Source organism: Haliotis asinina, chromosome 2 (assembly GCF_037392515.1).
Source record: "Haliotis asinina isolate JCU_RB_2024 chromosome 2, JCU_Hal_asi_v2, whole genome shotgun sequence".
In the NCBI taxonomy this organism is placed as follows: domain Eukaryota; kingdom Metazoa; phylum Mollusca; class Gastropoda; order Lepetellida; family Haliotidae; genus Haliotis; species Haliotis asinina.
The window spans coordinates 5,255,824-5,269,976 of record NC_090281.1 but is presented as its reverse complement, the minus strand read 5'-3'; the positions used below and the strand labels follow the sequence as shown (position 1 = coordinate 5,269,976).

At 41.9% G+C, this 14,153-nt stretch overlaps 1 protein-coding gene across 3 annotated transcripts in view; it reads left to right on the top strand.

The window, feature by feature from the left end:
- LOC137273175 (uncharacterized) overlaps positions 1 to 14,053 on the top strand; it is a 52,494-nt gene extending 38,441 nt beyond the window's left edge. For 2 of the 3 annotated variants that reach the window (XM_067805664.1, XM_067805665.1), the window contains exons 2-6: positions 5,023 to 5,212; positions 6,838 to 6,902; positions 7,684 to 8,365; positions 8,589 to 8,768; positions 9,287 to 14,053. In XM_067805664.1, the coding sequence (XP_067661765.1) occupies positions 5,032 to 5,212; positions 6,838 to 6,902; positions 7,684 to 8,365; positions 8,589 to 8,768; positions 9,287 to 9,951 (1,773 nt within the window). In that variant the 5' untranslated portion in view covers positions 5,023 to 5,031 and the 3' untranslated portion in view covers positions 9,952 to 14,053. Of the gene's footprint in view, positions 1 to 2,599; positions 2,951 to 5,022; positions 5,213 to 6,837; positions 6,903 to 7,683; positions 8,366 to 8,588; positions 8,769 to 9,286 lie in introns of those variants that run through there. The other variant, XM_067805666.1, reaches the window with a different exon arrangement.
- The last annotated feature ends 100 nt before the right edge of the window (positions 14,054 to 14,153 follow it).

Below are 14,153 nucleotides of genomic sequence, written 5' to 3'. Positions count from 1 at the left end.
AACCACATTATTTTTTCTACTGCCCAGCCCTCCCTGCAATGTAGTCCGTCTCACAGTCCCTGAACCACATTATTTTTTCTACTGCCCAGCCCTCCCTGCAATGTAGTCCGTCTCACAGTCCCTGAACCACATTATTTTTTCTACTGCCCAGCCCTCCCTGCAATGTAGTCCGTCTCACAGTCCCTGAACCACATTATTTTTTCTACTGCCCAGCCCTCCCTGCAATGTAGTCCGTCTCACAGTCCCTGAACCACATTATTTTTTCTACTGCCCAGCCCTCCCTGCAATGCAAATGCCCAAAATGAAACAAGTTTAGATTTCCCCGGGTTCTGAATATCTGGTCTCCATCTGGTATCACAGACCACGCTTTAGTCTACGACTGTTCTAACGGATTAAAATCTCCAAATCTAACGGGTTCAAATCTCAGATCTTCTAGTCCGAATTGGACTAGATGTGCTGATGTCTGGGATACTCGCATATACAAAACACGTGTCCACTTTTAGTGAGATGTATATATATGTGCCAGTTGATATATGTTAATTGTTTGTCTAGAGCTGTAAACATGCATTTTAAGAGTTTGTCTAGGTTTTAGTAGGCAGTGCCTATAGCCTGAAGCGGAATGAAGTCTGGGAGGAAGAGGGTCGTAGTGCACCCGTGTTTGGCCGATTTCCACCCATGAACAAACACTTGTATTGATGTGACGTAGGAGTGTTGAGGGTCGATGGAGATTATTTGTCGGCGGGGCAATCACTTCACAGTTGTTAAGAATTTCTGCATAATTTGGGTGGGAAGAGATCTTTGGTGTTGGAGATTCGATTCTGTATGTGATCAGTGGGGATTTGGTCTAGGAAGGGAGTATAGTGTAAGTAGAGGTGTGGCCTGAGCAGGGTACGGTTACCTGCAAGAGGGGTGGGAAGGGAAGTAGTCGGATAAGCTCAGTTGCTTGTCAGGGGTCCGAGGTCGGAAGGGAAGCATGTCAAGGGTGGGTAGAGGGGTTAAAAGAGGTCAGGGTTGAGAGGCGAGACCCTGACGCCGGAAGACTCACTACTGTAACAGAAAACATAATCCCGGCAACAAATGTTTATCCGTGTAGCTTTGTGTGGCGGGTACCGAGCTTTCCTCCCACAAAGGAGACTAATCAGAGATACAGTTTGTCACCCCTTGTGTGACATGCATACACGCATAGTACATGAGGCGTTGTTATTTATCATCTGACATGGCAGGCTCGCCATGACAGTTCCAGTCTTCTGCACACTCTCACCGGAAGTAGCGGCATACTCTACTCGTTCACCTTAACCAGACGAGATTGCACCAACATTTCAAGACGTTATCTGCAAATATTTCCTTATAAGTAATATATCTCATCCCAATGTCAGTTTGCTATTCGTTTAGCCTCCAATGTTGAACAGTGATAGTTCGAAGGTTTTCAGAGGTAGAACAAAAATATATGGAAATACGAGCTGATCAAGTTTGATGAAGGAAGTCCGCGGTTGTCTGGGCTCAAGGACGACACGGACACACGCAAGCAAGCACGCAAGCTTTACTTTCAAAACCCTATCCCCGACCACGACTAAACGTTCACCTGTAGATTAAACAGTGTGGTTCGATTCTCGGATGGAACTCAACCCCCGAACACTTCTAGAATCTGTACTGACAACGTATAATCCCAAATAAGACATATGTTACATTGCTAATCAGTCATATTTTGAAATTAAGTTCATCACGGATCAGTGAATCCAAGACAAGGAACAACCTGTCATTGGGTAAAATAACATCGTCCTCCCGAACCTTCAAACCGAGATAGCGCCGACTGCCCGCGGTGTTCCGATCGTAATGATCTCAGCCTTGTGATCTTCGCTCTAAATCTCACGGGGAGCCGATCGTGACCTAGGGATACATTCACGCAACAGGCAGGACCCGTGACCTTCACCTTCTGTGTTCCGAAGTCGTAAAAAGCTGTCATCCTTCCAAGGTCATATCTTAATCTCCATTGTGTCTCACGTGTTTAGGCATGACTAACACGTTTGTCTTTTTAATTGTTCATATCTGGTATGCAAGATATGACGCATCAACAATAGTCAAACACAGCTACCCGATTTTCCTTGGACATAAATATTTATACGTTTATCAATTTCGATTGCCCACATGGGTACGACGTGTGATGCCCACTCCTGGTGTCCCCTGCCGTGATGTTGCTTTACTAGTCCTAAAAGTGGTGTAAAACAAACTCACTCACTACACTTTAAAGACCGGCTTCTGCGTTAGACCACACGCACTGGCAGGAGTTGGATAAAATGAAGATCCGATGGTCACAATGGTAGCCTTGATGGTCTCAATGGTAGCCTTGATGGTCACGGGCAATGCTCGAACACTATTTTCTCTATGACTGAGTGAAGTCCATTGCTGTGCCCTCCATTGAAATATCACTCAAAACATACAGACTTTAGTACGAGCTGTCGCGGCATTCCTCTGATAGTCAGTGCCTTAGGCATAAAACAACATTCACGTTTTACCAGAAAACACCTGCTGTTTTAGGAATGTATATTTCGTGAATGTTTATGATGTTTTGAATTATTTATGGCACGGGTTTTATCAGAGCATATCGGCTGCCTACATTTCCTCCACGCAGTCGAGGAGAGGAACCGATACAGGCCGAGTATTTTACATTACACCTGTGAAGCTCGTTGAGGCCGTCCATGTATGTGTAGATTTACGGTTTTAACAGCGCGTTTCCATGCACTGCCATTCAACTGAACAAGACGACAGGCATGAAGTGTTACTACGCATCTTTCAGTCACGCCTGAATGGTCGTATATAAATACCTCTACAAATATCTCCCGTAAACAACAGCTCAGGTTCTGGTGACCTAGTTGTGGACATACTTGCATAGTAGCGTTAATATGAGGGGCTGACACATGTAAAACCCACAAGGAGGAAACGTTGGATCACAGTGAGTACACAGAATGTGAATACAATATGCAGTTTGTCGAGATGTGGTCACTGTTGCAGTTGTAGAAACACATGTAGTCATTGTAGATGCTGAATGCATCACAGGGCTGCGCAGTGTACAGTGTAGATGATAGGAGTCAGTGTCTGAACGAGAATATGCCTGACACATCGGTGAATGGTTAAACCCATCTTGTCTAATGGCGAACGATACAGGACGGCGATCACTCTCTCAAATGGGGAATTTCTGATCACTGAAACGAAGCAATGCAAAACATTGCTATGTATACCTGGCAATGCGTTACCAGCAGTTACTGTAGAATGCGTTCTTGAAATGCGAGGAAGCCTAGTTGTTAATGTGTTTGCTTGCCACTTGGAGGTCCGGGTTTTACGTCACTGTGGGTTCAAAATATGAAGTTAACTTTCTAAGAGATTTTGCTTGTATATTTCTCAAAGCACCTTAAACTACATGCACTCTAGAGCGTTCTGTTGATTATGGAAGACGTTTTGTTTAATAGTGAGAGTTCCGTGTGGCCTACTTACATGTGGAAACGCTGTATTTCCCCCAAGTCCCAGGTTCGATTCCCCACATGGGTACAGTGTCTGAAGCTATTTCTGGTGTCCTCCGTCAAACTTAACTCACTAACTGTTTGCATTGATTACTTCTTCCAGCAAATCATCTCGGTTTTAGACACTAGGCACCTTTCCATTCGAAAAAGGCCGCGCATTCTTAGCACAATTCACAATTATGTTGTTTTTTATAGGGCTGTATTTGAATATGATTGCTGGTGAGGTATGTCGGTAGAAAATGGAATGTGTCAGTCTTGCTTTGGGCTAAATGTAAGATGTGTGTTTACTTACTTATCTATTTACTGCAACACGGCGCTGTGTAAATAAATATGGTGCCCTCGTAATTCAGTCAAACTGTGTGTTATGAAACTTGCAGTGTCTGCAAACTGGCCTCAACTTTTTTACTCCTGTTGTAATGGGGGTTAGTCGAGTGGTTCCAGTGTTACTTCAGCCAGTGGAATACCATTTCGATTCCACACAAGGATACGAAGTTTGCGCATTTCTGATGTCTCCTTCTTAATAGTGCTGGAATTTCAGTGGCGGTGTAAAGCAATACTTTTTCCTTGAATTTGATTGGGCACAGCATAGCGACTACCGTATGGTACTCACCTGAACGGTGGTCCTGTAGTGTCCTCAATAATGGCTGCTGTGCAGATGACGAAATTACTTGGACTGTGCGAGGCAAACAGGTTATGCTTTCTCATACCGTTGGTGTGGTCCTAATACGTTGGCTGGTTTGTTCTTGAACGCTACACTCAACAATATTGCAATATGGAGGCGGTCTGTAAATGATCGAGTCTGGGCGAAACATTCCAGTGATCAACAGCATGATCATCGATCTGCCTAATTGGGAACCGATGACATGTGTCAACAAGGTCAACAAGTCTGATCTCCCGGTACCGTTAGTCGCCTCTCACGAAAAAGGGTAAGATACATGAGGGGGATTAGGGCATGGGGATAAGATGGACGAATGAATTTATCTGGTTTTCAGAAAACAGAGGCATTAACATTTACTAGGGACTGTGTGCGATTTCCAAAGTCCGTCAATGATATTTTTTCATTCATATGGTCGATTTGTTTATTGATATTAACAATTCACTAATTATCTATGTGATGCGTCTTTAACATACACTACGGCATATGTCTGCGTAACTTCTCATAATTCTTCCCATCGTTTTAACTAACATGTCAAGGAACTGTTGGTGTTCATACTTCAAGATTACCACATACACATTTGACACGATGACTGAAATAACATTGCCTGCCATTGACTGTATGTGTGGGATGGTGACGCCACATATAATGCAAGGGAGGTAACTCGAAATGTTTCCTTAACGCTGAAGCCATTCTCTCCTCGCTGAAGCCGATGGTTCTATTGGGAAGGAAAAGATCTTAAACTAAACTTTTCTTTAGGTTGTGTTCTATTTGCGCGTGAACGATCTCAAACAGTGTACTTGCCTTTCCGTACCTTATGTAATAAGCGATCAATTGTTTATTTGTTTACAGATAATCACAATGGGTGGGTGTGCATCTAAAAACAAACAACCAAAGGAGGAGGCCTACAAGCCGGCTAATGCTCCGTCCAGTCAGCCGGAGTTTGAGGAGATCGTACCGGAAGTAAAAGCGGATGTGGCAGCCAGCAAGCCCTTGCTGAGGGCTAACGGGTCGGCTTCAGCGGCTGACGGCGACAAGCGGGGTGGGTACTGTAGTAAAATGTAAAGTAGAAAGTTAAAAAACGACGGCAGGAGCGGCCCAGACGTCCAACGCGCTGCAATTCGCTCTGTAGACTTACTTCCCTTGGACATGCCAGAAACCAGTTAGTCTTAATTCCTGATTTTTTTCCATGAGTGCGAATACCATACGCATGTCTGTAGGTTTGTACCTTAAGATGTTTTGAGATCTGCATCACTTCGGGTTTCCCTCCCGTGTTGAGCATACAACTGAAGTGCACACAGGTTAAGTATTACAACTAAAGGGTAACAAGTGAATTCTTAATTCGGGCTTGTTTAATTAGTAATTGAACAGATTGCGAAGATCCTTCGGCGCCCATTTCGCAGGTTCGGATACCATTTTAGACACGCATTTATGCCACAGTTTTCTATCATCTTAGTGAATGATTGAAAAAGCGATATTCCGTCACGTTTCACCCAACAAATTAAATATGCAATGAACGACCAAAGACGAAAACAACTGTGGCATCATATCTACTCAGTAAGTGAGTCGAAATACAGAACGACTTTCTGCCTAAATACAAGAGTATACCCACGTGTGACGTCAGTCAGCTCTACCCTCACGAGGACAATGGCATTGTTGTCCAACTTGTTAACTTACCACGGTCGACCGCACTTCATTGGGATTGTTGTGGCTTGTGCAGCTAGACGTGCTTATTTGGTCATCGCTGCTGATCGCCCTCCATTATAAAGTAATGCTACATTGAAGAGTTACATGTTAAGGGACCCGCACTTTATATCAGTCATTGTCAGACTGGTACATTGACCTGTTACCGTGCACAGGCAAATGGAAGCCTGCGTGGATCAGTCTCTCGTTTACTTAAGTACAGACTGATGTGATCGTAACAATAATGCCCAACTTATGTCTCATTAGGTTAAGATTATGGGAAACATTAACTCAAACGTTCAGTATGTCAAGTCTCATTTAGGTGAACATCGTTTCCCATGTTCTGATTCTTTATGTCAGTACAAAGTAACAACACGGCACGTCTTAAGTTGCTGATTTCGCGGTATGTCGTTAATGTTGTGTCAGAGCCTGGGCTTCTCTTAGCCACTCCCGTCGTACCTAAAACTTACCATCAACTGTGTATTGCATTGCAGTCCTACCCTCATGTCTAAATACGTTACTGTATACGTTACCACGGATTTCAGAGTTGTGTGTCACCTTAATAAACTTAATAATATTTGTTTATTATATCTAAATATCTTTATGGTGACATACAAATGTATACACTTTTCTTGTGTATTTGACAAACTAGTTCGTGGTATTTGTACCATGACCTGTGGGGATGTTCTATCAAGACATTTGAGTTTATTCTATGAAGTCTTTTATCGGAGGTTGTCAAAATGTCACCAAGGAGACTGAAAGGATGGCAGCTTGACTTGTCAGTGACATTTGACAAGTTCTACGGACAGTTTAATACAATCCATTTGACCTAATTGATTTTGATTTTATGTTTAGAAGGTCTTTAATAGAATGCATCCAAATGGAAGAAAGGCATGGCATCACCCAGGAACTGTAAGCAGTCATAATAAGAACAATCATTATGGAAAGGTTCTCCTGGTGTAGAGGGTGGTATTTCTGTTTCAGAGTTCCGGAACTCAGTCGGCCCAGGAGGAGTCATTCTACCCAATCAGCCACCAGTGAAAGATGAGGTAAGTCGTTTGAAATGTTGATAATGATGACGTTATTGTTGTTATGCTTGTTATTACTTCTCTTGTTCTGTTTGAATTGTGCACCCGTTTATACGGCAAAGGACTGTTTAGATGTGATATTTAATTTGGACCCCGTATACAATGAAACAGAGGTACTGCTCGATGGACCGTCCTGTGTACAAGCAACCAGTCGATTTGTTCATGTCTGAATGATGTTCGATATCGTAGAATGATGTGGATGCTTTTATTGACAAACGACTTCTATATTCTGTGAAATTGACGTTTCCACATGGATCCTAATGTCGTTGACAAGCAAGTGATACATGTCAAAAATATATAATATACCCATGTGTACATGAGTTGTTTACAATATCTTTTTATTCTATGAAAGGCAACGACTCACATTTATATAGTCCCTCAATCTGTTCCCATGTATCACGTGCCTGACAACGACGTTAGAATTTATGCCGAAACGTCGCCTTTCACAGAATAAAGAAGTTGTATAGCCAAAGAGATTGTCATCATTCTTAAGCAACTCAGCTTCTAAAATGCCCATAAAAGACTTATCTAGGTAACTGAACAATCAACTTTCTTTGTTCATAAGGATAATGTTTTTTAGTTGTTTACTGTACGGGATAATGATGGATGTGCAAGCAAGGTGGAACGTATTCGGATACAAATATAACCTGAAACATCGAACTAGCGAGTACAGCTATAGTGATCGCTTTCAGATATTATGTATTGGTTTTAACATCTAATGCAAAACCGTTCAAACTTTCAGGCAGATCCTTCCATCCCCTTCATTGACGCGTCTGAGGATGAACTGGACGATCATTCGACTCCAGCCAAGTCGCTCTTTTCCGGGAACCTGTCCAAAGTTGGGGAGGTGGCGTCTGACGTCCAGGTGTCTGTAGAAGCAGCAGCTGCAGCTGGGATGCAGGAGGTGTCAGATAAAGTAACTTCAGAGGCAGAAGCTGCAGAGGCAAGCTTTGAATCTGGCAAAGAAAAAGCCAAGGAAAAGTTGACGGAGTTGAAGCAAAACGTTGAGGAAATCAGTTCTGTGACAGTGGCTCAAGTCCAGTCTGCGTTTTCTGGGAACGACTCCGCTACCGGAGTCCTAGATCAGGTGGCGCCTGGTGACACGAACGGGGAACTGGCAGTTGTGAAGGAAGGTGCAACTGAGGAGAAAGCCGGAGGTCTTGTGGACGAAGTGATGAAGAGCGTTGAAGACAAAACAGCTAATGAGAGCCTCGTAGACGATGTCTTGAAGGCTGCCATGCCGGAGGTGGTCACACAAGATGACGAGTCAGAACCGTCTTCAACCGTTGATGCTGTGAAAGAGAAAGCAAGCGAAACGTTTGAATCCGCCGTTTCCTTCGGCAAGGAAGTACTTCCATCAACGGATGCCGTCCAGGAGACTGTACAGAACGGAGTGTCATCTCTTGTAGAACAGATCAAAGATGGTACGTGATTACAAACATGGCCACCGATCATTACCCATTACCCCAATCTCAATACTCATAATCGATTCCCTGGCCAGATTCGTAAAATATGTGAAGCCCATTTGACCAGACACAAAGTCAGCAGCCTAGTATGCCCAAATAAGGCATACGTTGCATTTGACCACTTTCTAAATGGCATTGTTTAATGATGAATACACAGTAAAGATATGTTTCTTTACAACAGAGTTCACGGGCTTCCGGTCGTCTTTGCTGGGGAAGACAGAAGACGCCCCTAGCCAGGAGCAGATAATCAAGATCAGCGAATCTGTTGGGTACATATACTCTCCTCAAGTCTGCGGTGTTGGCTTCAGAGTCGGGGACAAGTACATCATGACAGCATACAACCTCATCAGAGACATCATCGGTAGGTATCACATGAAGACCAGGGTTAGACCTGCTCCACAGCAACCCCTGTTTATCTTCAGAGTTGACTCGTGTCATGTTATCCTCTTTGTATTGATCGATTCGTATGCAGTTGATAACTTAAGTGTCTGGTCCGGACTCGAATATTTACAGGCCGCCATGATATAACTGGAATATTACTGAGTGCGCGTTCGACACCAAACAAACATACAAACAAACATAATGTCGCACACATCAGCGAGAGGTCACGTCATATAGTTCATACATATATTTCTTGTAAGCTTATTATTGACCTGCCAACTTCTGGAAAGCCGATTAAACAATTTGTAAGATGATATTTAGCAAACATTACCATCAGCACATGTAGGAGTATTAAGCCAAATACACTTGCAGTTGCGGTACTTTAAGCGAATTTGTTGCAGAAATGTTCCTCAACTTAGCACCCGGTGTTTCCGGGCTTGTTGTTAGTATAATGCTGAAGCTGACGTAAAATCTGACAGGAAAGTGTGTCTGTTGCAGCTAACATGGGAACACCGGAACAACAGATGTTCAACAACAAGGAAATCTGGATTCAGTTTGAATACCTCCAAATGGGGGAATATGAATTCGACAACCTGACCAGATTCAAGTTTGTTTCCATGCCCTATACCAACCCAGACCTAGACGTGGCCATCCTGGAACTGGAAAGTCACGACAAGAAGACACTGCCGCCTCCTCTTGCCAGTTTCTCCGACATCAGCGAGCATGGGAAAGTGGAGTTTGTTGGCCACGATGGTAGTCCAGCCAAGAGACGAAACCCATCCAGACTTGCTGCTCATCCAACAGACACAGAAGTTGACAATGCCGTGGAATGGGTCCGCGGTAAGCACTACCCAGGCACTGGCTTCCAGGGCCTGTCTGACCCCAACAAACTCCGGTTCCATGGGCCCCTTCATCAGTGTACATCTGGATCCCCGGGTGTAGTTGTTGATGGTAAAGAGCTTTATGTTGTTGCTGTTCAGACAAAGTCCTACCCGAACTTCTACTGGAACCTGGAGTATGATGAGCGGGAGAGTATCCCGGAAGGTTACCTCCTTGACGAAGCGGTGAGCACTTCGGCTGTGTATTTGCACCTCAAGGAGCAGGGGCACCTGTCTGAACTCTGTAGTAATATCTTTGGTCACTCTTTTGAAAAGCAGTCATGAAGAGCATTCGAGGTAAATCATATATCCCATATAGTAAGAAGACATCATGGGTTCTCATCGTGATGAGCTCAGAAACCAGGAAGTAGGACAATATTTTCACGTGGTATATTTTTTCTGCTGAAACCTAAAATGTACGAAAACATATATGTGACACACTCAAAGTAAGTAATAGATGCACGCGTAAACTCGATCTAGTTTTCTGTTCTCGAATACCCATGCATGCTCAAATAAGTGTGTAATACAGCTACTATGAATGTACAATATGTCCACTTGTTGGAATTGTATTGAGGATCAGGTAAATGTGTAATCACGAACCCTCTCAGTGCATACATATTTTCTGTGACTCAGCTTTGCAAATGCTTCCAAACACGTATGCAGGTTTACACCTTCGATGCTAAGGTACTAATTTGCATGTAGCTATTTCACATACCATCACAAACGTTAATTCAGTGACTCAATGGTAACGTTTCTTGAGAGATATATGAGGCGTAAATATATATAGTTCTAGGCTTAAATATATATATACTTTGAACTCCATGGTGCATATACTGTAGCAAACAGAAGAAATAAGATATCAAAGTCGGCATCATCCGCACGTCATGTGCCACTCCTAACAGTTTTTCCATCGGTAAAACGTGCTGAAGGTCTTTGTTTACTGAAAGCCCTTATTGATTGATAAAACACCAGTGATCAATACTGACCCAAGATTAAAGTCATGATATGTAAATATGAACTCTATTCATTCTCTTATGAAAAATACATGTCTTTTTTATATTTTGAGATATATTTTAGAATACATTTTACGTTTTAAGGACTATTCTTCTATGAACGTTTTAGTGCTTTGACTTTGGTTCTGTTACAAATATTTATCCAATCTTCGTGCAATAACTGATGATTCTTTGTTAATTTGACGAACCTTAGTCATCGTGTATATTTGGTATATGTGCCAATATCCTGATGTTTCGTCAGTGTATTGTGTTAATCTAAAATAGTTTCACGGTTGTGGCTTCATGTTTCATGTCTTGTTTAACATAGCCATACCACTTGCCAAACAGAACGTCAGTGCTGGACTATTTTATTATAAATTGTATGGAATTACTGTTATTGATGTATCCTACATCACATCGACGTTGTTAATATGTATAGCAACGAAGTCGCACGTTTTCAGTCCAGGTACCATACTGTTAGTGAAATTATGACAGTATGCTGTCGCTATGGCAACAATGGTTTATTACAGACGAGTTACCTCATCGACGTAGAGAGATATGTGTAATTTTTTAAAGTTTGGAATGAGGAATTTCTACATATATTTTAATATAATGATGTACATATTCGTAAAGCTTCGATTATCCAGTGTTTAATATGCCATTTCTGTTATGATAAATACATTGGACTTATATACCATTGAACACGAATCGAGTCACACGACAGTAAATATAACTGCCCAGTTACTCTCTCGTGAGCGAAGGACATTTTACGATTTGTGAAAAGCTCGATGCAGATTGTGACTTTATTTCCGTAACAATTCTGTGGAGGGAAAAGGTCCTCGATAAGCATGTAACTGAAATGGAGACATCATTCACAGGATATCGATGGCTATATTGCTAGTAACAGATTTGAACTCGTGTCATGTACATACGCTGAACCCTCACTTACTCGATCTCTTCAACTGCATTGATGATTGTGTAACCAATCACATCGACACTCTTCGTGTCTTGAACTTGGAATTACACGACTAATTCGAGTGCCCCGAAGACTTCGTGTTAAAGTGTTTCAGTTTAGAGACAGCCAGTGTAGTCTAGTGCTTAACGTAGATAATCTTTCAGATTACGATCTGGCTTTATGAAGAACTGATGAGTATACGATTTCGTTTTCAAGCAAGAATACCATTTTGGTTTTATGTCTTAATTTAGCTTTAAGACACCAGTCTGACAGCTTACGTTCTGTCTACTCATGACGCCATCAATTTTGATTCATGTTAGCCTCGAGTCCATTTTCTCACGTAACAAATCCATCTATCAAACCATCAGACAATAGAGATTACCATAATTGTAATTCAAGCATAATTAGATAGAATGCCATCGACAGAGGTCAAGAATTGCAATACAATTGCACCTTGTCCGAACCTCACAACAACGGATACACCTATTCCGGACATGTAACGTTGGGAACAAATATTTTGTAATTCTTAGCATGCTCACACAAAGTGTCTGTGCCTGCAAGCACGCATGTGCGCTTGTGAAGGTGAAAGCACGTGACTGTTCCAAGGGACTCGCAGTTCTGTTTTCCGTATTTTCTTCAGTTGTTAGTATTGATATGGCAGCAATCGTAAATATGACAATTTTATGTACCTTTTAATACTCTCCTGCTTTTATCTTGGTAATGGACTAGCAGCCGTTGTTTTGTTTTGTTTTTTGTAGATTGTTGTGTAAATACGTGACCAAATGCTATATTTGTTGCATCGGCATGATTTTGACATGCGTATTGCTTGTTGATTCTGTACAGTAGAGAAATGTGTTACTGAAGTAACGTGAGGCCAAGTGGTTTGGGGTAACAAGAGATGATTTACTGAACTGTGTGATGATGACGCAGTTATCCTGAACCGTCAATTATCCTAGGACACCAGATTCCAATGGGCTTTGAACGGAAAGTTGTAGTGATAATTATTCGACTGGATCACTGACAGTTAGAGGTAACTTATGGTTAACTCACTCAGGCACCGAGTCTGAGCGGGTTAGGCGACTGACTTTGGTTGCTGGCAATTAGGTGTCTGACTGTGGGTTGGAATCCCAGCTGGGACTCAGCCTAGTAAAAGTACTACAGTCTGCACTTTTACGAAGAAAATGTAATCCTGAATATAACGTATGTTACATCTGACCACTCTCTAAATGACATTGTGCAATCATGACTCCGGGTGGTCTACAGAGACAGTCTGTTCTACTCCTCTTACCAGGCAGGAAAAAGGTATCCATACTTTCTGGTTAGCACCGTAACTCAAACATAAACACAGTTCCTCTAGAATCGCAGTTTGTGATCAGACACTAGTGGTCCACTTCCGGTTTAGCGCCGTGACTGTCGTGTTACTGTCAAATGGACGCTGAAGTTTTGAAAAGTGGAGTCAGTCAGTGTGTTGTAAGTCACTCAGCCACTCATGATCGTACTCTGATTTGTATAAGTAATGCAATCGGAATATTTTTTCCCGAAAATTGTTTCTCAAATATCTGTTCTTCTACAAGACAATTTATTGGTTTTGATAGTCAACCGAGAGCGCTCATAGGAAAATATTTTGCCTTCAAGTCTCACGCCCACCGTGGCCATGTGGAAGTTCCACTCCCGTTGAAGCAGAATAATGGTGTAAACTCTGATGTATCCCCTTGTCACAGGAACCACTTGTAGGTTACGATGTTGGTTTTATTCATTTGTCATGGAATATGGAGAACTGTTGCGTGTGCTTTGTAAATCCTTTGCTTCAATATCCAAATACTGGACAGCTTTCCACGCAAGGTGTTGCATACAATAAACTAAACATTCTCTATGTATATATAGCATAGTTGAACATCTCTGGTATCTATGGCAACAAGAGAAAGTTCGTTAGCGTTTTTAATTAGAATCGCTTTTGTAAAGTTAACAAAGTCTTTCATGGCAACAGGAGTGCAGAGACATTTTCTTTGGCATATTCATATTATTGACATGTTTGTACCCCATTATGACGTAATGGGCGAATTGACTTATGGGAGATTTCTTGGCGATTTTTTTTAATTCGTACTATACGTAATACACCTTTCGATTTATGTTGAGAACTTTTGAAAGTGATGGGTTACATGTTGTGTTCAATAGTACATTAATTGAAATCCAGTACATGTAAATAAAAATGTAATTACGCAATCTTTGTTGTCAGGTCTATAGGAGAAAACATTTGATTAAAACTGTTTTAAAACCAAAAGTTATTTTTTGACCGCAATGGGTATTCATTTCCATGATGTTTTTGTGATTCGTATTTGATATGAAAAGACTGATTGCATATTCGCATTTTTATATCATTGCTGCTCGATTGCAGTTTCTTTGTAACATGAAACATAGATGAATAAAGTTTTAAAGCTATTTTATAAAATACCTGTATTCATTTACACGAACAGTTATTTGCTGGACAGAGAGGCGAGAACACCAGAAATGGGCTCCAGACACTGTGCCCATCATTTTTT